Here is a 27555-nt window from a genome sequence, read left to right on the forward strand (position 1 = left end):
CAAAATTTCTCGCTCAACAAGCGTGACATTTTTAACAGGATTACAGAAAACATCAAAGCCTAATGAAAACATGCATGAATCTCACAACACAAGCACAACGGCTCACTCAGTAACAACAGCTGTTCTTTCATTACATACTGCTTCTATTGAAGTGATTAGATTAGATTCAGTTTTTGTTACACAGACCCAAAAATGAGATGATTATTGTGGGTGTTGAGCATGTCAGAAAGTATAACATAAAAAAACATAAAACATTTGAATATAATACTTACTACCCTGATCATTTGCCAGGAGATTGTCAAAATAGGTAAATACATTATAGTAAACTGGAACTGATAATATTTACAGAATTGATACACAGCCAGAATGAAACATTGCCATGCACTTTCTATAAATTTATCATACACAAAACACCTACTCTTGAGTGTTGTGATCAAGTGCTGTCAAAACTGAAATAGCTTTCTCTATACCAGAACCCTTAAGAAACCCAAACTGTGACTTGGACAATATATTATTAGCAATTAGATGCTTAAGGAGATGCTTGAACATAACCTTTTCAAATATTATTGAAAAAGTTGGCAAAAGTGAAATTGGTTGATAGTTTGATGGTATCTCTTTATCCCCCTTCTTGTAAAGAGGTTTAACTTCAGCATATTTTAGCCAGTGTGGAAATGTTCCACTGATAAAGAGATTGATTACACAAATAACTTAAGATAGAACTCAACTCGCATAAGCACTCTTTGATTAACTTCATTGATATGTAATCACACTCACTAGAATACTTAAGATTTTAAGGATTTTATGATGGATGCTATTTCTCTGAGAGACGTGTAATTTTCATTTTACTGAATTTGTTTTTAAAGACTGGTCTCAGATACTCCGTTGCACTGTTCACCAAATCTGATAACCCCATGCTGTCAGAAACAGAAACAAAGTACATGTTTAAGAGGTTTGCAACACTGCTTGCACTTGTTACCGATGTCTCATTTATTTATAGAGCTATCTGTTTGTCTTCCTTTTTGGCCCCGCTTGTCTCAGTCTTCACTATATCCCATACAGTTCTTATGGTTCTGAGCACTATGGGACTTAACATCTGTGGTCATCAGTCCCCTATAACTTAGAACTACTTAAACCAAAGGGGACGGGGTGGGGGGGGGGGGGGGGCAGGGCATAATACAAGGCACATTCCTTCAATTACAACTGAGACATGTATGTTACTGGTTAATCATGACAAAATATCCAAAGGGACACCTGAGAAGCATATTGCTACACTCTTAAGATAAATGTTGTTAACTTTATAATGTAGCAGTAATTAGTGATAGTTATCACAATAATTTATTGATAATATAAAAGGATTACAAAATAGAAATTTGTCATATGAATTAATAAAAATAGCTGTATTTATGGTGAGATGATTCACCTAATTGCATATAAGATGTTATATAACACTCCAGAAGGGTGATGTGTATCCCTATGTATTCTTTCCGACAAATGATATTCACGAATGAAAACCATAAAACAAGTTACTATACAGGAGTGCACAAATATTGCACAAACTTTTAATTTTATTTTCTTGTGGAGAACCATGCCGAGGAACAGCATGTGTCTCAAGATGGGACACTAATCACATGAACTGTGTGAGAAGAACTACCTGTGCAGACATGAATGTATGAGCTCCTAGCATTGAAAGCTTACATTGGAGAAGTGCAATGTCCTGTGAGAATACACTGGCATAATGATGACAATGGCTATGGCAGAAATCAGGCACATGAGCTGTTAATGAAATGTCACTCCAGTTTCATCACTCCTTTTACAAACTTTTACGTAGATGTTTTGTATTGGGCATTCTGACTTGACATTTAATGTTATCTAAAGGATAGTGCACATGTCGGGGACAATCCAAAAATTGTATATAAAGGAGATGTCTTATGTATTTATTTAAGAAAAGTAGAAATTGGAGAGTTGCACTTTCTTCCAGCAACTGGAGAGTAGAGAGGACACTGCACCCTTTATTGTGCATCCAAGGCAATGGCGGAAGGAAGTAAGAGATTAAAGACAACGATATTAAATTTGTAATAGGTAATTCACAGCTAATCCAACTGAAGAACTACACACTGTGAATCAGACATTGCAAATATTGCTATGAAGACTATCACTATATTGAACAATGCAGTTACTTTTGAGATTGTAAAAATACAGTGCTGTTCATGGTATCTCACTAGAACAAGTACATTGGAGGGTAATCTTTGAATACCTACTAAAGAGACATGATACAGGGACAAATGCTATAGCTCATAGCACTATCTCACAAAACATCTGAAATGCACGTGAATTTCATCAAGAGCACAATACAACGAGTCCATATGCAGTCTTGTTCACACATCATCATTCAATTTCTTTATTACATCTAATCATACAGCACTAAATTTTCTAATTACTAACTCCTCTGGGACTGATGACCTAAGTATTTTAGTCCCTTTAAACAACAAACCAACCAACCAACCAACCAACTATTCTGTCTCAGTGGGCTATGAAATAACAGATTTCAACATAATATATTCTCACTTAGTATTTATCATCAAAATGATCACAGATCAAGATGATTTAAAGAATATGCTGGGGAAACACTTACTAATCAAGGAAAATGTATGACAATCAAGTGACACGATCACAAACTACAACACGAAGGCAAGGACAGATAAGTGATGGAGGAAGAAACTGGGAGAAGAGGGGCAGATGGTAGGGTATGGGGCAGGTGTGGGGGGGGGGGGCGGTCGAGGCAGGAAGCAAAGATTGCAACAAGGGAGGGGAAGCCTGAGAGGGGAGGGGACAGGTGGGAGGGGAAGCCCGAGTGGGGAAGGGACTGGCGGGATGGGACGACCGGTAGAGGAGGGGAGGGAAAGACCGAGAGGGGAGGCGGACACCGAGAGGGGAGGCGGACACCGAGAGGGGAGGCGGACACCGAGAGGGGAGGCGGACACCGAGAGGGGAGGCGGACACCGAGAGGGGAGGCGGACACCGAGAGGGGAGGCGACGAGTGCGGAGGGGACGGGCGGGAGGAGAGGACCGAGAGGGGAGGGGACGGGCGGGAGGAGAGGACCGAGAGGGGAGGGGACGGGCGGGAGGAGAGGACCGAGAGGGGAGGGGACGGGCGGGAGGAGAGGACCGAGAGGGGAGGGGACGGGCGGGAGGAGAGGACCGAGAGGGGAGGGGACGGGCGGGAGGAGAGGACCGAGAGGGGAGGGGACGGGCGGGAGGAGAGGACCGAGAGGGGAGGGGACGGGCGGGAGGAGAGGACCGAGAGGGGAGGGGACGGGCGGGAGGAGAGGACCGAGAGGGGAGGGGACGGGCGGGAGGAGAGGACCGAGAGGGGAGGGGACGGGTGGGAGGAGAGGACCGAGAGGGGAGGGGACGGGCGGGAGGAGAGGACCGAGAGGGGAGGGGACGGGCGGGAGGAGAGGACCGAGAGGGGAGGGGACGGGCGGGAGGAGAGGACCGAGAGGGGAGGGGACGGGCGGGAGGAGAGGACCGAGAGGGGAGGGGACGGGCGGGAGGAGAGGACCGAGAGGGGAGGGGACGGGCGGGAGGAGAGGACCGAGTGGGGAGGGGACAGGCGGGAGGGGAAGACCGAGTGGGGAGGGGACAGGCGGGAGGGGAAGACCGAGTGGGGAGGGGACAGGCGGGAGGGGAAGACCGAGTGGGGAGGGGACAGGCGGGAGGGGAAGACCGAGTGGGGAGGGGAAAGGCGGGAGGGGAAGACCGAGTGGGGAGGGGACAGGCGGGAGGGGAAGACCGAGTGGGGAGGGGACAGGCGGGAGGGGAAGACCGAGTGGGGAGGGGACAGGCGGGAGGGGAAGACCGAATAGGGGGGCAGGCGGGAGGGGAAGACCGCGTGGGGAGGGGACAGGCGGGAGGGGAAGACCGCGTGGGGAGGGGACAGGCAGGAGGGGAAGACCAAATTGGAGGGAAAGATCGAGAGGGGAGGGGGAGATCGAGAGAGGAGGGGGAGATCGAGAGGGGAGGGGGAGGTAGAGAGGGGAGGGGAGGATCGAGAGGGGAGGGGAGGATCGAGGGGAGGGGAGGATCGAGAGGGGAGGGGAGGGGAGGATCGAGAGGGGAGGGGAGGGGAGGATCGAGAGGGGAGGGGAGGGGAGGATCGAGAGGGGAGGGGAGGGGAGGATCGAGAGGGGAGGGGAGGGGAGGATCGAGAGGGGAGGGGAGGGGAGGATCGAGAGGGGAGGGGAGGGGAGGATCGAGAGGGGAGGGGAGGGGAGGATCGAGAGGGGAGGGGAGGGGAGGATCGAGAGGGGAGGGGAGGGGAGGATCGAGAGGGGAGGGGAGGATCGAGAGGGGAGGGGAGGATCGAGAGGGGAGGGGAGGATCGAGAGGGGAGGGGAGGATCGAGAGGGGAGGGGAGGATCGAGAGGGGAGGGGAGGATCGAGAGGGGAGGGGAAGATCGAGAGGGGAGGGGAAGATCGAGAGGGGAGGGGAAGATCGAGAGGGGAGGGGAAGATCGAGAGGGGAGGGGAAGATCGAGAGGGGAGGGGAAGATCGAGAGGGGAGGGGGAGATCGAGAGGGGAGGGGGAGATCGAGAGGGGAGGGGGAGATCGAGAGGGGAGGGGGAGATCGAGAGGGGAGGGGAAGATCGAGAGGGGAGGGGAAGATCGAGAGGGGAGGGGAAGATCGAGAGGGGAGGGGAAGATCGAGAGGGGAGGGGAAGATCGAGAGGGGAGGGGAAGATCGAGAGGGGAGGGGAAGATCGAGAGGGGAGGGGAAGATCGAGAGGGGAGGGGAAGATCGAGAGGGGAGGGGAAGATCGAGAGGGGAGGGGAAGATCGAGAGGGGAGGGGAAGATCGAGAGGGGAGGGGAAGATCGAGAGGGGAGGGGAAGATCGAGAGGGGAGGGGAAGATCGAGAGGGGAGGGGAAGATCGAGAGGGGAGGGGAAGATCGAGAGGGGAGGGGAAGATCGAGAGGGGAGGGGAAGATCGAGAGGGGAGGGGAAGATCGAGAGGGGAGGGGAAGATCGAGAGGGGAGGGGAAGATCGAGAGGGGAGGGGAAGATCGAGAGGGGATGGGATGGGCAGGAGGGGAGGGGATGGGCAGGAGGGGAAGACCGAGAGGAGACGGGACGGGCAGGAGGGGAGACCGAGAGGAGACGGGACGGGCAGGAGGGGAGACCGAGAGGAGACGGGACGGGCAGGAGGGGAGACCGAGAGGAGACGGGACGGGCAGGAGGGGAGACCGAGAGGAGACGGGACGGGCAGGAGGGGAGACCGAGAGGAGACGGGACGGGCAGGAGGGGAGACCGAGAGGAGACGGGACGGGCAGGAGGGGAGACCGAGAGGAGACGGGACGGGCAGGAGGGGAGACCGAGAGGAGACGGGACGGGCAGGAGGGGAGACCGAGAGGAGACGGGACGGGCAGGAGGGGAGACCGAGAGGAGACGGGACGGGCAGGAGGGGAGACCGAGAGGAGACGGGACGGGCAGGAGGGGAGACCGAGAGGAGACGGGACGGGCAGGAGGGGAGACCGAGAGGAGACGGGACGGGCAGGAGGGGAGACCGAGAGGAGACGGGACGGGCAGGAGGGGAGACCGAGAGGAGACGGGACGGGCAGGAGGGGAGACCGAGAGGAGACGGGACGGGCAGGAGGGGAGACCGAGAGGAGACGGGACGGGCAGGAGAGGAGACCGAGAGGAGACGGGACGGGCAGGAGGGGAGACCGAGAGGAGACGGGACGGGCAGGAGGGAAATGACATAAGGGGAGGGAAAAGACGAGTTGGACTGGTGGAACGATAGTGGGAATAGTGGATTAGTTTAATTGATTGCTTACAGACAGTGGGGTGCGTATGCGGATCAAGAGAAATATGATCCATTAATGAGAAGCAGGCAACAAAAGCACAGTCGCTGTGCTGTGATACATGTAAGTGCAATTGACATGTGCTATGAAGACCATATAAGAAACTGTGTAACAGCTTGCACAAAAAAAGGGGGGGGGGGCGTTATCACAGACACCAGCTAGTATTAAAGAGGTTGTTAAAATTTTGACACAGAACAGAGCCTTCCAAACAGTGACACAAAGCAAGAGCCAATGCTCAACCATCAGATCTCATAAAACAAAATCAGAGTGCAGTTAAACTGAATCAACTGACCAATCTGCTGGTTTTGGCACTACATGGAGACAAACACAAACGAAAAAAACCTCTTCATATGCTCTGCAACTTTAAATGTTCACATATGTGATTAAACAATAAAATATTTTTATGGCTAATAAAACTGAATTATTTATTTTCCACAAGCTAATATTTAACTGAAAACAGATAAAGGATGGAGTTGACAATTTTCATGGGAGGGATTGGTTGTCATCCCAATTTTGTATGACTTCCTTCTCTTTTCACGAGTCTATGGCATGCACAGAGTACCTTCAAGCAGGGACCCTGGGAACAAAAAGAAAAGAGGACTATGACATCTGTTGGCCTGGGATATGAAACAGTTTTTCATTTGCATAATCGAAAGGGTTTTCTTTCAAACGGGTATGTGTAATGAGTGGAGTCATGTTTGTGTTGAATGATGATGATGATAGAAGTGCGAGGGTGAAACCTGTTGCTAACACAGAGCCAACTCTTCTCGAACAGCATTAAGCAATCGCCAAGCTTAATTTTCAAATCCAACAAACTGATCATCAACTGTTTCACACACACTCTGGCCATGAGAGACTAAAGATGTTTGGAATTTAATTAGGACATTGGCACAAATTCTGATGTTCTGGAACTATACATCCCCAAATCTCTTTCCTTACCGGCCAAATGCCGGTGGTGAAAATTTCTTCCATTATGAAGATCCAAATAAACTATTTCTATGTTAAGTGCAAACCCACAAGTGTGCATTAGCTTACATGGATTGCCTTCTACTGTCATCCAGTAAGCTAACATAACATAAAAAGAAAGACACAACTTTTTGGTGCATTTTTACTACTGAGAATAAAATTTACTTTACTATTTGACCACAGTGATGAATTGTGGGTTTTGCATTATTTGATGCCTTTAATATTGTCTTGTAAGTTGTCATCAATATTTGGTGATACCTGATGATAGTAAATTTTTATCAGTGGCTACTGATGCTGAAATACGGCTTTTAAAAAATTTACCATGCAACACTTTTGACTACAACATTAATGAATTATGACCATTAGCATCTATTTTTGTCACATATTTTGGAGCAGCTTTCCTAAAGAGAGGTAAAATTAAATAAAGAAGCTACCAATTCATTTTCTGATGATTTTCTCTGTGTAAACACCAAGAGAATTTCAGTGCCAGACTTCAACTTGAAAGTACGATGACAACTTACTAGTGCCCTAAAATTGTACTACACTGACACTTCCATAAAAGAGAGTAAAAGGAATATTCCTTACGAGTTTGGCAGTTTTTTTTTCCTGAACAGCCAATATGAGGGGTGAAAGAAAATGAATTATTTTTTAAAAGCTATATATTGTCAGACTGTTTACTAAACAACATTATCACCTACAAAACACTCTACATTGCAACTAATACATTTGTGCCACTGGTGCTTCCACTACTGGAAACATTTTTTTCAATCATCTTTAGAAATTGCTGACAGCTCCTCCCTCATTTTTGCCTTGGCTTCTTAAATGCTGTCAAATTGGTGTCCTTTCATGCCCCTTTTCATGTGTGGAAAGGAAATAACAAAAAGTTGCACAGAGCCAGGTCAGGTCACTAGGGCACGTGGGGCAGCACAACCATGCCAATTTTAGCCAAAAACTCTCTCACAGAGATGGCTGTGGGTGCAGGTGTTTGTTATGGAGGAAAATACCAATCTCCTATCTACCACAAATTGGATCTTTTTTGACAAACACTGTTGTGCTATCTTCTTAAAACTTCCAAATAAAATGTTTGATTGATGGGCTGACCCGAGGGAACAAACTTTGAATGAACTGAGCCCTTGGCATCAAGAAAGCAAATCCAGAACGAGGTTTGTCATCAATCAACATTTTTAAATCTGGCAAACCACTCATATACTTGAGTCTTTCCCATAGCATCATCAGCTTGGTAAACTGTTTTCAACATTAAAACAATTTCAGCAGCATTTTTACCAAGCAGAAAACAAAATTTCACATCTGCACGCTGTTCACTTAAACTTGCCATCATAACAACAAAACAGCATTAGCAAAAAATAAAAAATCACGAGGTTGACAACACAGGTGGCAATGAGTTGAGCTGTACACACCTAGTGGCAGAAAGCTCTCCCCACAGCACATTATTATTATTATTATTTTTTTTTGGGGGGGGGGGGGAGGGGGGTTGTACCATATTGTAAAAGTTCACACACATTGGTGTCAAAACAACTTTGTTGCAAACAATGTTATTAATTTTTATTATGGCTGCAGTAACAGTGCTCCCTGCCGCCGTTGGATAAGCAGCTGCAGCAGCAAGTCGTATACTCCTAGCTCACTCATTTGTTACATAGTTTAATTCTTAATTTCTTTGCGTGTTTTTGGTACTTGCATTGTTTAATTCATAAATTTCGGGCGTATTATAGTATTTGAGAGTTGTAGCATTGCGTTTTAGTACCTGAATAGTGTAAATTCGCGTAGTCGTCTGTCAACTGTTTTTGTTTTGAACGGCCAGTGTCGGTTGGTCACAGTCAGTGTGCTCCCTGCCGCCGTTGGATAAGCAGCTGCAGCAGCAAGTCGTATACTCCTAGCTCACTCATTTGTTACATAGTTTAATTCTTAATTTCTTTGCGTGTTTTTGGTACTTGCATTGTTTAATTCATAAATTTCGGGCGTATTATAGTATTTGAGAGTTGTAGCATCACGTTTTAGTACTCGAATAGTGTTAAATCGCGTAGTCTCCTTCCGCCGCCGAGCAGTGTGTCAGCAGTGCACAAGTGGCAGCATTACTGCATTTACTAGGCAATCTTGTATTTTAATAACCGCTTCAATTTTGTGTCGTTTTGTTTGCGCTCTCTGTAGATTAGTTCAGACATTCTTTGCACAGTTTTTAGCATGGATAGGGACTGCAACTGCTGTGTTCGGATGCAGGCTGAGTTGGCATCCCTTCGCTCCCAGCTTCAGGCAGTGTTGGCTTCGGTCACACAGCTTGAGGCTGTTGCCAATGGGCATCACTGTGGGGGTCCGGATGGGGGTTTGTCGGGGACGGCCAGCTCGTCCCACGCATCCCCCGATCGGACTACGACTGTGGTTGCCCGGGATACTGCCCGCATTGAGGCTGATCCCTCACCTGTGGTAGAGTGGGAGGTCGTCTCAAGGTGTGGCAGGGGGCGAAAGACATTCCGGAGGGCTGAACGGAAGGCCTCTCCAGTTTGTCTGACGAACCGGTTTCAGGCTCTGTCTCAGGCTGATACTGATCTTCAGCCTGACATGGCTGCTTGTCCTGTTCCAGAGGTTGCCCCTCAGTCTGCAAGATCCGGGCAGTCGCAGAGGGTGGGCTTACTGGTAGTTGGGAGCTCCAACGTCAGGCGCGTAATGGGGCCCCTTAGGGATATGGCAGCAAGGGAGGGGAAGAAAACCAAAGTGCACTCCGTGTGCATACCGGGGGGAGTCATTCCAGATGTGGAAAGGGTCCTTCCGGATGCCATGAAGGGTACAGGGTGCACCCATCTGCGGGTGGTCGCTCATGTCGGCACCAATGATGTGTGTCGCTATGGATCGGAGGAAATCCTCTCTGGCTTCCGGCGGCTATCTGATTTGGTGAAGACTGCCAGTCTCGCTAGCGGGATGAAAGCAGAGCTCACCATCTGCAGCATCGTCGACAGGACTGACTGCGGACCTTTGGTACAGAGCCGAGTGGAGGGTCTGAATCAGAGGTTGAGACGGTTCTGCGACCATGTGGGCTGCAGATTCCTCGACTTGCGCCATAGGGCGGTGGGGTTTCGGGTTCCGCTGGATAGGTCAGGAGTCCACTACACGCAACAAGCGGCTACACGGGTAGCAGGGGTTGTGTGGCGTGGGCTGGGCGGTTTTTTAGGTTAGATGGCCTCGGGCAAGTGCAGAAAGGGCAACAGCCTCAACGGGTGCGGGGCAAAGTCAGGACATGCGGGGACCAAGCAGCAATCGGTATTGTAATTGTAAACTGTCGAAGCTGCGTTGGTAAAGTACCGGAACTTCAAGCGCTGATAGAAAGCACCGAAGCTGAAATCGTTATAGGTACAGAAAGCTGGCTGAAGCCAGAGATAAATTCTGCCGAAATTTTTACAAAGGCACAGACGGTGTTTAGAAAGGATAGATTGCATGCAACCGGTGGCGGAGTGTTCGTCGCTGTTAGTAGTAGTTTATCCTGTAGTGAAGTAGAAGTGGATAGTTCCTGTGAATTATTATGGGTGGAGGTTACACTCAACAACCGAGCAAGGTTAATAATTGGCTCCTTTTACCGACCCCCCGACTCAGCAGCATTAGTGGCAGAACAACTGAGAGAAAATTTGGAATACATTTCACATAAATTTTCTCAGCATGTTATGGTCTTAGGTGGAGATTTCAATTTACCAGATATAGACTGGGACACTCAGATGTTTAGGACGGGTGGTAGGGACAGAGCATCGAGTGACATTATACTGAGTGCACTATCCGAAAATTACCTCGAGCAATTAAACAGAGAACCGACTCGTGGAGATAACATCTTGGACCTACTGATAACAAACAGACCCGAACTTTTCGACTCTGTAAGTGCAGAACAGGGAATCAGTGATCATAAGGCCGTTGCAGCATCCCTGAATATGGAAGTTAATAGGAATATAAAAAAAGGGAGGAAGGTTTATCTGTTTAGCAAGAGTAATAGAAGGCAGATTTCAGACTACCTAACAGATCAAAACGAAAATTTCTGTTCGACACTGACAATGTTGAGTGTTTATGGAAAAAGTTCAAGGCAACCGTTAAATGCGTTTTAGACAGGTACGTGCCGAGCAAAACTGTGAGGGACGGGAAAAACCCACCGTGGTACAACAACAAAGTTAGGAAACTACTGCGAAAGCAAAGAGAGCTTCACTCCAAGTTTAAACGCAGCCAAAACCTCTCAGACAAACAGAAGCTAAACGATGTCAAAGTTAGCGTAAGGAGGGCTATGCGTGAAGCGTTCAGTGAATTCGAAAGTAAAATACTAGGTACCGACTTGACAGAAAATCCTAGGAAGTTCTGGTCTTACGTTAAATCAGTAAGTGGCTCGAAACATCATGTCCAGACACTCTGGGATGATGATGGCATTGAAACAGAGGATGACAAGCGTAAAGCTGAAATACTAAACACCTTTTTCCAAAGCTGTTTCACAGAGGAAGACCGCACTGCAGTTCCTTCTCTAAATCCTCGCACCAACGAAAAAATGGCTGACATTGAAATAAGTGTCCAAGGAATAGAAAAGCAACTGGAATCACTCAACAGAGGAAAGTCCACTGGACCTGACGGGATACCAATTCGATTCTACACAGAGTACGCGAAAGAACTTGCCCCCCTTCTAACAGCCGTGTACCGCAAGTCTCTAGAGGAACAGAAGGTTCCAAATGATTGGAAAAGAGCACAGGTAGTCCCAGTCTTCAAGAAGGGTCGTCGAGCAGATGCGCAAAACTATAGACCTATCTCTCTGACGTCGATCTGTTGTAGAATTTTAGAACATGTCTTTTGCTCGAGTATCATGTCGTTTTTGGAAACTCAGAATCTACTATGTAGGAATCAACATGGATTCCGGAAACAGCGATCGTGTGAAACCCAACTCGCATTATTTGTTCATGAAACCCAGAAAATATTAGATACAGGCTCCCAGGTAGATGCCATTTTCCTTGACTTCCGGAAGGCGTTCGATACAGTTCCGCACTGTCGTCTGATAAACAAAGTAAGAGCCTACGGAATATCAGACCAGCTGTGTGGCTGGATTGAAGAGTTTTTAGCAAACAGAACACAGCATGTTGTTCTCAATGGAGAGACATCTACAGACGTTAAAGTAACCTCTGGCGTGCCACAGGGGAGTGTTATGGGACCATTGCTTTTCACAATATATATAAATGACCTAGTAGATAGTGTCAGAAGTTCCATGCGGCTTTTCGCGGATGATGCTGTAGTATACAGAGAAGTTGCAGCATTAGAAAATTGTAGCGAAATGCAGGAAGATCTGCAGCGGATAGGCACTTGGTGCAGGGAGTGGCAACTGACCCTAAATATAGACAAATGTAATGTATTGCGAATACATAGAAAGAAGGATCCTTTATTGTATGATTATATGATAGCGGAACAAACACTGGTAGCAGTTACTTCTGTAAAATATCTGGGAGTATGCGTGCGGAACGATTTGAAGTGGAATGATCATATAAAATTAATTGTTGGTAAGGCGGGTACCAGGTTGAGATTCATTGGGAGAGTCCTTAGAAAATGTAGTCCATCAACAAAGGAGGTGGCTTACAAAACACTCGTTCGACCTATACTTGAGTATTGCTCATCAGTGTGGGATCCGTACCAGATCGGGTTGACGGAGGAGATAGAGAAGATCCAAAGAAGAGCGGCGCGTTTCGTCACAGGGTTATTTGGTAACCGTGATAGCGTTACGGAGATGTTTAACAAACTCAAGTGGCAGACTCTGCAAGAGAGGCGCTCTGCATCGCGGTGTAGCTTGCTCGCCAGGTTTCGAGAGGGTGCGTTTCTGGATGAGGTATCGAATATATTGCTTCCCCCTACTTATACCTCCCGAGGAGATCACGAATGTAAAATTAGAGAGATTAGAGCGCGCACAGAGGCTTTCAGACAGTCGTTCTTCCCGCGAACCATATGCGACTGGAACAGGAAAGGGAGATAATGACAGTGGCACGTAAAGTGCCCTCCGCCACACACCGTTGGGTGGCTTGCGGAGTATAAATGTAGATGTAGATGTAGATGTAAACATCTTTCAGTAAATAGCTACCAAATATTCTTTGCTTCTTAAGTGTTATAAACATGGCAACTATATTAAGACAAAGATTTGTCATTTCCAAAGGGTTCTCTTACACAGGATATGAATCTTTTCTTTCTGTCCACATGAATCCTTCTGAAATTGTATTGGCCCAATAAAATATGGAGCACCAACCTTGATTTCAGACAAGCAAATGATAATATTCTACCACATACCTGTAATTTATTACATAACATTGCTAAACAAACTGAAATTTGATTGCCTGGGTACGAGGTAATATCCTGGATTTGTCTTTTATTACCTTTCTTTTGAACTGCTCTGAGAAATGTAGTTTCCCCTTGCTTTACTGCAGTGAAAACTCAGGAACAAGAAACAATTGCTGAGGTTCATTATAAAAACAACAGTAAAGTTAAAGAAAGTGTTCTTAATGTCTGGTTAATAGTGAGGTTAAAGAGATGGATAACTAGCTGTGATGGACAGGATATGGAGATAACTAGTTGTGATCTTTACAATGGAACCATCTCAGCACTTGACTTAAAATTATTTAGGGTAACCACAGACACCATAAGTCAAGATGGCTGGATGGGAATTTAGGTACATCTCCTCCTGAATAAAAGACTTGACTTATGTCATTCAACGTGAAACTAAAATCAACAAAACTTACTGATGAGGAATCATTAGTGGCAGCAGCAGTCAGACACAGAGCTTTATCTGGTTTCCTAGGAGAACGGTTGGCAATACTCTCTTGCATTTTTGACCGTATCTCTCGGTCCTCCTCCACCTTCTCTTTTATTAATGCTATAGCCAATTCTATCTGTTCTTCTGTGCCTTTAATGATCACTCGTCGCTCAGGTTCCACGTTACCACCATCTACAAAATACAGTCATTAAAAAAAAAAAAAAAAAAAAAAAAAAAAAAAAAAAAAAAAAAAAAAAAAAAAAAAACACCATTAGCTTTTCCAGTATAATGTCAATATTTCAGGGGGCAAGGAATTTCAAGACACTCTGCAGCTAAATAATCCTTAGTTAATAAACAGAACTTATAGTCCTCCATGCACATACTTACATGTATCTCTAGATGATGAATATCTATCTATTTGTATTCTTGCAGAAGATGCACTCGATATATTTCGGATATTTGTGCCATTTTTACCAATTATTCTGCCACAAGCTGACTGATAATAACAGAAAAAGAAGGGAATAAACTTGTAAAAAAAGTTGTCAGATATCAGCAGTTCAAGATTATAAAAAGCTAAAATATTATTAGATATGTTGTTATTCAAGTTATGGATGATCTGGACTCGCCAGTGCATTGAATATAGTAAACGTTAAATGTAATTTTTTCTTACATGCAAAGTATGTGTTGCATTAAGACTCTGCTTTGATCATAAGTATTAGCTCTAGAACAAATTTTGATAATTTTCATTGCTAAGTATGCAACAGATATATAAGATAGTAAGATATAAATATAGTTGTTAATGAGTCAAAAATATAATTATCATTTCAGTCATAAATCACAACAAATAATGGGAATAAATGTAACATTACACAAGCTTGAAAACTACGTATAGGGAAAAATAATTTTGTTTGCAGCTCAACACCTCTGAAGTTACAGGTATTGCATGAGTGAAGTGAAAAACAATTTTTTTTAATTCACATTTCTTTACAGTCACTTTTTAACTGACATTTGGCACCTCAGAATACTGTTCCAAGGACATTTGTTGGAGCCCGTCTTCTTACTTGTCACGTCAAAAAAAACAATGAGTAATTTATATTCAGTATATGAATTACCATTAACTACTACGGTTCTGAAATATTAAATATTTTCAAAATAAACAGTAATGCATGCACAATTTAAATACATGCCACCCACTCCAACAATGAGCACAAACTATATTTAGTTCGGATAATCTCTATACTTCATTGCAAGAGTAACATTCAATTGGCATTGCACTAGTGCGATGTTGAAACTCACCTCAGGCACAAAAGTTTCCCGTGTTGTTATTAATGGCTGGTTCATAATTATGTTACGAATCATTAAGCGTGCCTTCTCAGCTGCTTCTGGCATTCCTCTTATCTCACAAATCCTGTTGTAAATCTCTTCTTCCTCTGTGCCCAGGGAATTCAGTGTAGAACATAAATGATAATAGTGATAAAAAAAACACAGAGGTACAAAAAACTAGTATTCTATGACACACATTTTCAGTACGTACTTTCTTCCTTCATAGAGATTTTTGTGCATGTTTCCTCCTGAATCTGCTTTATGTTGGACCCACCTCGTCCGATGACTACACCAACACTTTCTTTTGGAATCTTCACTTCTAGTGTCACATATTTAGCATATCTAGCTTTGTCAATTACTTCGTATTCATCTTCATTCTGTAGATAATGCACAATGAAAAATGTTAAATACTGGTACGAAACATAAAATACGAAGGCAGATCGGAAAGAAATGTACAATAATTTTGCTACCAAAATGTTTAATAGGTGAAAAAAAAAAATCGCGATTGAACTTGTAATGTTCTTAACACATTTCTCCTATTGTGGTACCAGTTTCAATACGCCCTGTTGATAGAAGTCTGTTTGGCAGGGTAAGTCACCTGCAGACCACCGATTTCACTTCCGCAGGCCGCCCAGGAAGTTCTTTATGGGATCAAACTGATGAAAATCAGCTGATGCAAGGTCTGGACAGTATGGAGGATGCTGGAGCACCTCCCACAAAAATATGGTGATTTTCTCACTAACAGGAGCAGTGACATGGGAGGGGGGCAACCATTGTCATGAAGACGTTTGACACTGTCAGCCTTAAAGTTGTGGTGTTTGTCATGAAGGTCATGATGCAACTTAAATAAAATGATGCGACTTAAATAAAGTTTTGATGTAGGCTGCAGTATTCACAGTGGTCCTGTGATCAGCAAAGTCCACCAATAACACACCATGGATATCCCAGAACACTGCCATGAGCACTTTCCAAGCAGACTGAGTAACTTTGACTTTTTTTTGTACTGGGGAACCAGCATGTTTCCATTCCACAAAGGCCTGCTTGGTTTTGGGTATGTAGTGGTATGCCTATGGCTCACCACCAGTGACTTTTCAGAAAGTCATGCCCTTCTGTGGCATAATGCATTATATGATCCAAGCTTGACAACAATCACTTGCCCTTGTCGTTGTCTGTAGGTTCTCAGGCAACCAGTGAGCATTAACTTCACAAAGTTTCAACGTGTCATACACAATCTTGTACACCGCACCATAGGAAATGTTAAACTGCAGTGATAAGGTTTGCAATTGGTCCACACAGTCGTCCCTATACATGCCACACATTTCCCTGTGAATTTCACTTTAGCCCACAAATACTGAACTACACTTCATTGCTCTTCACAAGTTGACGAGAATAATGTGCGTGCCACATTTAGTTCGAAAACAAAATACCCTCTGTAGCGCAAACTTCGAACTATATCACCATGAAATTTCAACATTCCAGCTGTAATACCAGGGAAGAAAAAATAAATAAATAAATAAAAATTTTTGTGCATTGCTTTCCGATCCTCCCTAGTACACCTTATATTAAGAGTAATACTTCTTTATTTACCTGGCTATGTTCGGTTTTTCGGACACTTTCTCATGTATTATATTCTTAGATATTCTCTTTAAAGATAACATCACAATTCACATGAAAAATCAGCAATAATAAGTAAAACTGTAGTAATGAACATAATTACTAAAAGAAATAATAATATCAGTCTTATGACTATTGGGATATGTTCATTTATCATTATACAAAATATCTATTCTGCATAAATAATCAAAATAATATAACGGCATTGCAGTAGTTAAAAAATACAATAAAATAAAATAAAAAATAAATCTGGCAGAAAGTTACTAGCCCAGGAAAAGATGAGAAACAACATGCAAAAACAACAGCAAAAGTTTCTTATATCTGAAAGTATAAATACAAATGACTATCTGTACAACTTCTTGGCAAATTAAAAATGTATGTCGGACTGAGACTCTAACTGAGGTAGAGATGGAAGTAAAGCTGTGAGGACGAGTCCTGAGTTGTGCCTGGGTAGCTCAGTCAGTATAGTACATTCCCACGAAAGACAAAGGTCCCTAGTTACAATCTCGTCCCAGCACACAGTTTTAATCTGCCAAGTCTAGTGCTCATGGGTGTCATTGTATATTTTCTCCCAAACTTCTGTTGAACAGTAGTTACTGGGGCCAGGGGAGGAGGTGACACGCTAAAATATTCAAAATATTAGTGCTGAAGTTTTTAGCATTGTTAGACTACACGCTAACAATCCTGATGACAACCCATAGGGGTAGACGTAAACATAAAGAAGCAGACATGTAAAGCAGAAATGTACACTGTATGGAACAGTTTCATCCAAACTTGGTACATATATCACTTATTGCACATTAATGCGCACTCCATTGTAGAGCGAAAATTTCGTTCCAACCGCACCTATCTTACTATCAAACTGGAAAAATGGATTTCAAACAATTTGAAGTTAAACCTGTTGATGATTTGATTAAGAACAATACCGGTGTTTGGTTGTGCACGGGTCACAAAAAGTGATGGCACATAATTGTGCAGTTCACATGATTTAAAGTTCCACAAATCTTACATAATCTGTATTCAGGCTGTTATGTGAACAATTTTGGAGCCAGATCAATTAAAGAGTGGATACATAGCACTTGCTGTTTTCCAGGAGGCCCGTCTTGTCTCTGGAGCAATACCAGGGACAATTAACATTATAATATCCCAGTGGTTTCTTCGGCTATACCTATATGCATGCTGCCAGATTATGTAGTTTGATACCATAGTTGCACTGGCAGACAACCAAGTCTAGTGCTCATGGGTGTCATTGTATATTTTCTCCCAAACCTCTGTTGAACAGTAGTTACTGGGGCCAGGGGAGGAGGTGACACGCTAAAATATTCAAAATATTAGTGCTGAAGTTTTTAGCATTGTTAGACTACATGCTAACAATCCTGATGACAACCCATAGAGGTAGACGTAAACATAAAGAGGCAGACATGTAAAGCAGAAATGTACACTGTATGGAACAGTTTCATCCAAACTTGGTACATATATCACTTATTGCCTGGGAAAAACATTGGGGGCATGATTTTCCTAATACTGCTGGATAATTGGTAATCATTTCAACTGAAAGTCTGAAGATCATAATCTATACCCCAGCTAGTGTTACTGAGGCAGCAAAGAGTACTAAGATGTGAGCTAGCGCGTTTGCTTAAGTTTGCCGAGATGGAGAGGCCATGTTAATCGGGTATCGAAGACCAGTCCCATAAAGCAATAAGAATCCACCACATTGAGCAACTGGTCATCAAGGTAGAGTTCTGGGTGTCAATGGACAGTATGACGGCGACAGAAGTGCACGACGCATGTCTTCATGGCTGAAAACCAGAAACCATGGGAGAGAGCCCAGGACTGAACATTTTGCATGGTGCCCTGCTGTCAGCGTTCAGCAAAACCCACAGTCGAGGCGCAATAATAAATGCAAAACTGTCAGCACAGATGATGATGATGATGATGATGATGATGACGACGACGACGGCTTTTGGTTTGTGGGGCACACAACTGCGCAATTATCAGTGCCCATACAAATTCCCAACCTTTGCTCAGTCCAAGCTCGCCACTTTCATGAATGATGATGAAAGATGAGGACATCACAAACACCCAGTCATCTCGAGGCAGGTGAAAAATCCCAGACCCCGCCGGGATTTGAACGCTGGACCCTGTGCTCGGAAAGTGAGAACTCGACCATGAGACCACGAGCTGCGGACCTGTCAGCACAGAGGAAGGTGACACTGTAGGGCAATGTGGGAAGCGCCAACTTGAATCTGAAATGCAGGTTGTGACAAGAAGTTTTGGACAAAACCGGAAATGGGCCCCAGAGAACCCACTCATGCACAGTGATGAGGATGTGGTGATGCCATATAGTGTCATACGCCTTTTTTGGAAGTCGAAGAAGACAGTGATAACTTGTTGACTGGACAGCAGACTCTAGTTGGACCAAACCGTCAGCAATAAAACAACCATCGCAAAAAATTGCCCTGCGAAAAAGCCACAAGGCCCAGACACAAGGTATCAACACAGCTGCTGGCTGATCATCGTTTGAGCTTGCAAAGAACATTAGTGAGACTAACTGGCCAACAGCGGTCCATCTCAAGAGGGTGTTTCCCCAGTTTCAGAATGAGGATAAACACAATCTCTCGTCATGGAAACGGGAATACACCTTCGCTCCTGATAAGGCTGGAAATAGCAAGCACGTAAATTGGCAATATACCAATAACTGTTTGTGCAACTGTCTGTTGATGCGGTCTGGTGCTGGAGCTCTGTCAGGACATCGTGCTACAGCACTCAGGAATTCCCACTCACTGAACAGGGCATTATGTGGCTCCAGGCAACATATAGTGAAAGATAAGTTAATTTTCTCCACCCACTGTTCCAGGATATGAAATGCAGGGTGACAATTCTAAGATACAGAGGCTCGAGCATAATGTAAAGCAAAACGTTCAGCAACAATGCCTGTGTCAGTGTAGACAACACCATTCGGAGAGATAACAGGTACACCAATGAGAGACTGGTGTCCATCCAGAGCAGCATCAAATTTTGCCCAAACCTGTGAGGGTGGGGTACAAAGTCCAATGGCAACAACATACCATTCCCAGCATTCTCATTTCTGTCTTTTTATGAGGTAGCAGATCTGGGCCCAGAGCCGTTTAAAAGCAATGAGGTGCTCCATTGACGGATGTCACTTATAGCCTTGGAGAGCTAATCTGCAATCTATAATGGCCACGGCAATTTTGGGGGTTCACCAAGTTACTATCTTCCAATGGGGAAGTCCAGAGGAATAGCAGATTGCTAAGTCATCTGCCTATAGAACGGCTGCAGTTGCGCTTTGGACAGCCATATGATACATCAATGTGGTAGGGTGCAAACAGTGGTGGCAGGGACAAAGGCATCCCAATAAGCCTTGTTGAGAGCCCATCTGGGTGGATGCCCACAGCAATGACGTCGAGGAAAGGTCATGGAGACTGGAAAATGATCACTGTTGCACAGGTAATCATGGACTCTCCAAAGGAAGAAGGGGATAAGACCTGGGCTGCAAATGGAAATGTCAACGGCCAAATACAGCCCATATGTCACAATGACGTGTGTGGGAACACCAGTATATCAGAGGTGAAGATCAAGCTCTGCTAGCAAATTTTCAACAGCTTTACCGCAGCGAACAAATTTAGTGCACCAAAAAAGGTCATGGGCATTGAAATCGCTCAATATTAAGTGGGAGGGGGGACTGAGAAAACTGAATGTATTCTGGGACAATTCACTGTCGGGAGGGAGATACATATTACACACTGTGAATTTCAGAGACATCCTCACATGAACAGCCACAGCCTCCAAAGTCATATTGAGTGGCAAGTGTCTGCCACAGACAGATTCAAAACATATGTGCAAACACCGTCCAACAAGCTTTCATGGTAAGTGTAATTTTCAAAATAGCTCCAATGGCTGCAGAGGGTAGCAGCCTGCATTGCTGGGAACCAAGTTTCCTGAAGTAAGATGCAAAAAGAAAAAGAAACACATAAGAGACATCGTAACTCAGCCAGTTGGTGGGAAAAAACACTAAAGTTCCACTGAATGATCAGGCTATCAGTATCCTATGGAGACATTAAGGGGCCATGGAAGCAGGTCATGCATCAGGGGTGCCTACTGTCACCAGTTGAGAGACTACAGCATAAATACAGGGTGTATACACGGACAAGGAAAAAAATTTCCAGGGTTTTTCCGGGATTTCCCGGTTAAAAATACATTTTCTCCCAGGTGAAAATACAATTTTTTTGTGTTAAGTGACAATATACTTTTTCTCGGAACAGTATAACTTATCAATCCTTTGAATGGTTATGGTTTTATACACCGGCATAGAATTTCCGGGCCCTTTAGAAAACCAAACTCAGTAAAAAAATTGGAAAGGTCTTTGAAGTGCAGCAACATGTACGCTACATAATTTCGTATTATGAAAGTATAAATTTGAATTCCACCAAACACCACATGGTACTTTTGGAAGCACTGAAATCGAGATTGCGATGCAATTTTGTAAGCCCGTCACAGCTCATGTCACATGATCTCGCCAGCCGATTACAGCGGATATTCAGAGCATAGGACACATGAAGTAGTCAGCCAATAGCAACATCACTGTTACGTAGCACTTACACAAATTGGAAAAGTTAATGGTTTAAATTAATATATATAGTGTCGCTACAAGAAAAGCAAAACTTTCACATGTAATATTGGTTTCTAAGATTAATAAGGTGCAAGAGAAGCTACGCTTTCCCATATAATATTGATCTTTTTTGTGGGTGTTGCACTTTAAGCTACATCACACAAATGTGACAGTAAAATTTTTAATGACGACATAAATATCTAATCTTCTGGGCTCAAAATTTTTCTAAATAGTCTTCCTCAAAGAGTTGATTTTTAAATGAGAGGCAAATGCTCTGCGATTTAAGAAATTCATTGTACATTCTTGCACATAGTTCAGCTTGCATAAAAGGAAATTTACTTTGAAAGTAATGCTTTTCAAACAACCATTCGCAATATTTTCCTGCAACCTGTTAGAAATAGGTTTGTTTCAGCATTTGCCAGAGAGCACCAGGTAACAGGCGTCACCGTGCTTGTGCAGCTACGATGGTGCGGGAAGCCCGTATGCTCATACGTATAAAACGTTAAAAGATCTTACATTATGTCATAAAAGAATCAAGACATCAGAGGGAACTCCAAGAGCATCGGAATTTTGCGAAAAATACTAAAATGGATAATTCCGCTTACAATGCACATTAGTATGTCCAGATTCAGATGTAAATTTTGTTCGAGAACCAGTACTGTATTATCTCACGTTTGGTTCTTTATTATGGCACAATGCCATATGTGCTAGAAGATGAGAAGATGCACTTTTGAAATGCAGTGAACAGTTGAAACTAGCCAATAGTGTGGAACTAAACACTTCGTTTCAAATAAACTGACTGCCTCAGCAGATAAGATTAATAAAAGCCAAATTTCTTTAGCAAACCTACAAAAATAACTTCATTGCTCTGCAAGGCGATTAATGCTCGACTGTTAGAAAGGTGGAAATAAAATCTGAAACTAAAAACATATTTTAGCCTTCTGGAATTATGTGAATGTATTTTAATTCACGTGATAGCTCCCGGCCACAGAAATCTGTTTTGTTTTCATTTTATGCGAGAGCAATAAACGAAGAGGAAACAGCAAAATCACTAAACATAAACTCGGGTCATGTGGAGACTACTCACCTCCCCACTACAATTTAGACTGCTCTGTGCATCAGCCCTGTATCTACAATATTTCAGTGGCAATACTATATAGTGATCCCCCCCTTCCTCCATCCCTAGAGCGTTTGAGGTAGGATGCCAAAAATTTGAGGGGGGGAAATCGACTTTTCAAAAATTTGTTAATTTTGTAGCACAAATGTTTCTAAAGAGTATGATATATAAAACATGTGCTCGAGGAAATGTGAGATCTGTTATTTGGTCTTATAAGTGCCACGCCTCTTCACACAGCATTCTTCTATCGCACACCATTGTACTTCGCTCTGTGGAATTCGGACATAATATTTTGTAATGTATGCCATCAAACTATATTCAGAATGGTGGATATTAAAATATCCTGTGCTGTCTCTCCTGCTTCCAATCAACCAGTTAGACATACAGCCCTTTTTTTAAAAAAACAAACAACCCTTGCAATTAATATTGGATCGGATTATTTGTAACCCGGAGAACAAGAACTCTTCAGAAAATTTGCACTCTTTATTGTCTATTAGCTAATAACTTGCTTTTTTTGTGTAACATAAAATTAAATATAAGATACATGAAACCAATAAAGACAAGTGACAAGCAAGACAGTACACATTTCTTCAATCCTAGCATTTTTTTTTTCCTCTCTAACCCTGCTACGGCTTTACATTGTGTCCTTTCCTTTCTGCGAAAGGATCTATTACCTCATCAAACTTCATCAAACGTTTTGCCACAAGAAAAAACGAAAAGTCATTGTTTAATGCTGAAAAATCTGTTAACACAAACAGTACCTAAGATTGGTGTGGTTTCTCGATCTGATTAAGTGAATTTTGTCACTGTTTGCTAGATAAAACGAAATAGAACTGTCTAATATTGCAGCAATTGTAACATACACCAAATAAACGGACTATTTTAGCACAAACGGCCACTTTTTATTTTTAACACGACAGAATATAATTCACAAAGTACCAATATCAAATGCCTATTAGGCCTACTACAAGCAAAAAGCTTTATGTTCAGAAATAGTTTCACATTACATTCATACGCTCCAGCTTCTCCAGCATGAGATCGAAAAGCAGTAGTACGAAATTTTTAAATAAATTTGGAATCGTCATATTCTTCCATAATTTGGATGATGTCTCCATTCTTCTCCTTCCTCGTTCTAACAAGTCATCACTAATTCTGTCACTATTCCCGTCAGTGTTAAAACTTATTCTCCGGTTAATTTCACTAACCCTGCTACAATCAACTGCTTATTTATCTGGCATTTATTCTCTTGTTAGGCGTTATTACATGTTCGTACAATGCGTTTTCGGCGCTACTCCCAGAATAGAACTTAGGCGGCTGCTACCGGGGTCTGTACAACTTGCCATTACTAGTGTAGCAGTCTGGATAAAAATTTTCTATCAAAATTTCATTTTCTTGGATACACCAAGAAGATAATACATAATCTTTCTTATCTGTTATTCCTGTTTGTAGTTTATTTCCATTCTGGTAGTCTGAATCTATGGATTTTGCTGGCAATAAACCAACGTGCGCTGGATACTAGGCGCTTTGTGAAAAAAGGATTTTTCCTCAAGAATATGAATTCTTACCGCCCGGGGCAGATATCCTAGTTTGCCCCATTGAATCTGGCAGCTTGCACGCGCCAGTAAAATTTTTCTAGGTAGCATCTTGCTGCTACTTCTTATACAGCTAACAGCCACACTTCTGTAGCCAGAAATGGGAGAAGGTACTACACATGCACGACTCAACTGCGTATGCACATGAACCCACTCGCAACTGCTCAAACGAATAGAAGGGAGAACCGATAGAGATACTCAAGGTACCCTCCGCCACACACCGTCAGGTGGCTTGCAGAGTATGGATGTAGATGTAGATAGAAAGTAAACAGTTGTGACGTCACGCTCAATGGAGCACTTTGACACATTTTGCTGTTGGCAGATGCTTGTATGAGTACTGTGTTTTGTTGTTGTATATTTTGCATTTTCTTTGCAACTTCCGTTTTATTTATCTTTTTTTCCCCCTCTCATTCATGTTTTATTGCTGCAATATTATTCTGCAGTAGTGGGATATGGTAATATCCTATGTTAGAGTATTGTTTCTTACCAGTCAAAATTACAAAGTTAACTACAAGCTAAAACAAAACAAAAAATTCTCAGAAATCTAAAAAAATTCCCCAGTTTTTCCCAGATGAAAAAATTCCTGGATTTTTCCCGGATCTCCCGGGTCATATACAATCTGACATACACATGGGTTCAGTTCGGAAACAATTGTGTGTGTGTGTGTGTGTGTGTGTGTGTGTGTGTGTGTGTGCGTGCGTGTGTTTGTTTGGGAGTGGGGGAGGAGCAGCAATAGGGGCCACCACAGCCCCCCATCTCCAGAGGTGGAATGTGCAGAGCCTGGTGACATTGGACTCCCTTTCTTGGAGGAATTCCTCTTCTTGTTGTCCTCTTTAGTCTTTAGATGATTTCAATGTCTGTGAGGGCTTGTCTGCCTAAGATTCGGGGGGCAGAGGAAGAACACTAATAACGACCTGCCACCAGTGGCTCTTTCTGCCAGTGGCTGGCAGTGGTTGTATATCAGCAGATTGGTGGGAAGAGAGTGTCACAAAGGACCTCTTCCTGGAAAGGGCATTGCTTCTCTGGCCATGGATTGACTGCATCACTGGTAGTAGGACAGTCAAAGCCCACTAAGGGGGTGTGGGCGGAAGCAATAGGAGGGGGGGGGGGGATCCCAGTCACCAGAGGAGCAGATGTTTTCTAGCAGCCTGAGGGCCCGACATAGAAGACACAGACAGCGATGGTACAGTCAATAAAGAGGATGATGATGATGTACATACACTATGTGATCAAAAGCATCTGGACACCTGGCTGAAAATAACTTACAAGATCGTGGCAGCCTCTGTTGGTAATGCTGGAATTCAATATAGTGTTGGCCCACCCTTAGCCTTGATGACAGCATCCACTCTCACAGGCATATGTTCAATCAGGTGCTGGAAGATTTTGTGGGGAATGGCAGCCCATTCTTCACAGAGTGCTGCACTGAGGAGAGGTATCGATGTTGGTCGGTGAGGCCTGGCACAAAGTCGGCCTTCCAAAACATCCCAAAGGTGTTCTATAGGATTCAGGTCACAACTCTGTGCAGACCAGTCCATTACAGGGATGTTATTGTCATGTAACCACTCTGCCAAAGGTCGTGCATTATGAACAAGTGCTTGACCATGGTGAAAGATGTAAAGTGCCATCCTCGAATTGCTCTTCAACAGTGGGAAGCAAGAAGGTGCTTAAAACATCAAGGTAGGTCTGCACTGTTACAGTGCCACACAGAACAACAAGGGATGCAAGCCCCTTCATAAAAAAAACGAGCACTCCATAACACCACCGCCTCCAAATATTACTGTTGGCATTACACACGCTAGCAGATAATGTTCACCAGGCATTCGTCATACCCACATTGGATCACCACATTGTGTACTGTGATTTGTCATGCCACACAATGTTTTCCCGCTGTTCGATCATCCAATGTTTATGCACTTTACACCAAGCGAGGTGTTGTTTGACATTTACCAGTGTGATGTGTTGCTTATGAGCAGCCGCTTGATCATGAAATACAAATTTTCTCACCTCCTGCCTAACTGTCATAGTACTTGCAGTGGATCCTGATGCAGTTTGAAATTCCCATATGATGGTCTGGATAGATGTCTGCCTATTACACATTATGACCCGCTTTAACTGATGGCAGTCTCTGTCAGTCAACAGACGAAGTCGGATTGTACGCTTTTGTGCTATATGTGTCCCTTCACATTTCCACTTCACTATTACATCGGAAACAGTGGACCTAGGGATGTTTAGAAGTGTGGAAATCTTGCACACAGACATATGACACAAGTGACACCCACGTTTGAAGTTCGTGAGTTCCACAGAGCGATGTCTAATGACTACTGAGGTCACCGATATGGAGTACCTGGCAGAAGGTGGCAGTATGATGCACCTACTATGAAAAATGTATGTTTTTGGGGGTGTCCGGATACTTTTTATCACATAGTATAGTGCACACCATTGTCATACATGTTGGATGTTGATGGCCGTACTTCTTTTTGGCCTCTTGATACCCCAGTAAGTCAAGAGTCTTGTATTCTTTAATTTTCTTTTCTTTTTGCAAGAAAGTGCAGCCTGGTGAATAGGCAAATGGTGCTCCCCACAAGTGATAAAGATGGAGGGAGGTGCACAAGGAGCATTAGTATACAATGGACGTCCACAATCACTACACAGGGCACTGGCGATGCAACACAAAGACATGTGCCCGAATCGCAGTCATTTGTAGCACCATGTGGGAAGGAGAACATACAGTTCTACATTGCATCAATACACCATCACCTTGACATTTTTGGGCAATGAGTCTCCTTCAGAAGCAAAGATGAAGATTCCAGTATCAACCCTACTGTCCTTCGGTCCCAAGTGGGCATGACAGAACGTGACATTCAAAAGAGATATCCTGAACTATATTGAGACTGGTACAGGAAGTTGAAGTTACAGTTACAAGAATGTCACCCAGCTTGTTACAGGGGAGCAACACCTGTGGCTGGGCAGGGGAGGCTGTTTTAATAAAAATGGAGCCGCTTTTTAATTTTAAAATTGCTGCTGCTTCCCCAAACCTGTTCTTGACATGTTCAACAAAGAACAGTCGCTTTGTAGTCAAAAACAAATCCCCACTGGTCTCAGGAGAGAGGGGAGGAGGTGGTTAATTTTCCTCCCACAGTGTAAGCAAGGAAAGAAACATTTTGGGGTCATCTCTTCTTCATGTTGTGGTAAGTCTTACCTTCAGAGAAGACTGTTGGTGCCTTGCAGCCACCAGCAGAAGAAGGTGCCACCCACTCCGAACAAAAACACACCACCTGCCTGCCACACTAAAAGTTACCTGGCCTGTAAACTTTTCCCCAAAGTCCTTGTGACCCAATCATGACAGGCATATATTCTTGGTATGCATAGGGATCTCTGCATGGTCAAGGGGCTACCACCATGCAGTTACTTGATGACCCCCCCCTCCCCCCTCCACCACCCAACAGAATGGCTACCATGCTGGGTTTTGGACACAGTTCCTTTGCAACAAAGTAAAGTTGCAAAGTGAGGCACAAAAGGTAGAGTATGCGTCGCAATGGGCAACCTTCCCTGCACGATCCGTATTTCTGTAAAATTTGGAAAAGAAATAGCAGGTCAATGATTGGAACCACATAGTTCGGAATGAAAAGTTGTCAGGTGCTGGAAGGGAATAAAATGAGTGCCTAAAAACACAAACAAAATCCAAGCACCCTC

At 43.9% G+C, this 27555-nt stretch overlaps 1 protein-coding gene across 2 annotated transcripts in view; it reads right to left on the bottom strand.

Moving 5' to 3' along the window:
• Window positions 1–27555, bottom strand: part of LOC126162730 (tudor and KH domain-containing protein homolog) — a 393959-nt gene that overhangs the window by 35824 nt on the left and 330580 nt on the right. For both annotated transcript variants that reach the window (XM_049919393.1, XM_049919392.1), the window contains 4 exons: window positions 15121–15286; window positions 14883–15016; window positions 13974–14082; window positions 13573–13778 (listed from right to left, as the gene is read on the bottom strand). In XM_049919393.1, the coding sequence (XP_049775350.1) occupies window positions 13573–13778; window positions 13974–14082; window positions 14883–15016; window positions 15121–15286 (615 nt within the window). The remainder of the gene's footprint in view (window positions 1–13572; window positions 13779–13973; window positions 14083–14882; window positions 15017–15120; window positions 15287–27555) is intronic.

Source organism: Schistocerca cancellata, chromosome 2 (genome assembly GCF_023864275.1).
Source record: "Schistocerca cancellata isolate TAMUIC-IGC-003103 chromosome 2, iqSchCanc2.1, whole genome shotgun sequence".
Lineage (NCBI taxonomy): Eukaryota > Metazoa > Arthropoda > Insecta > Orthoptera > Acrididae > Schistocerca > Schistocerca cancellata.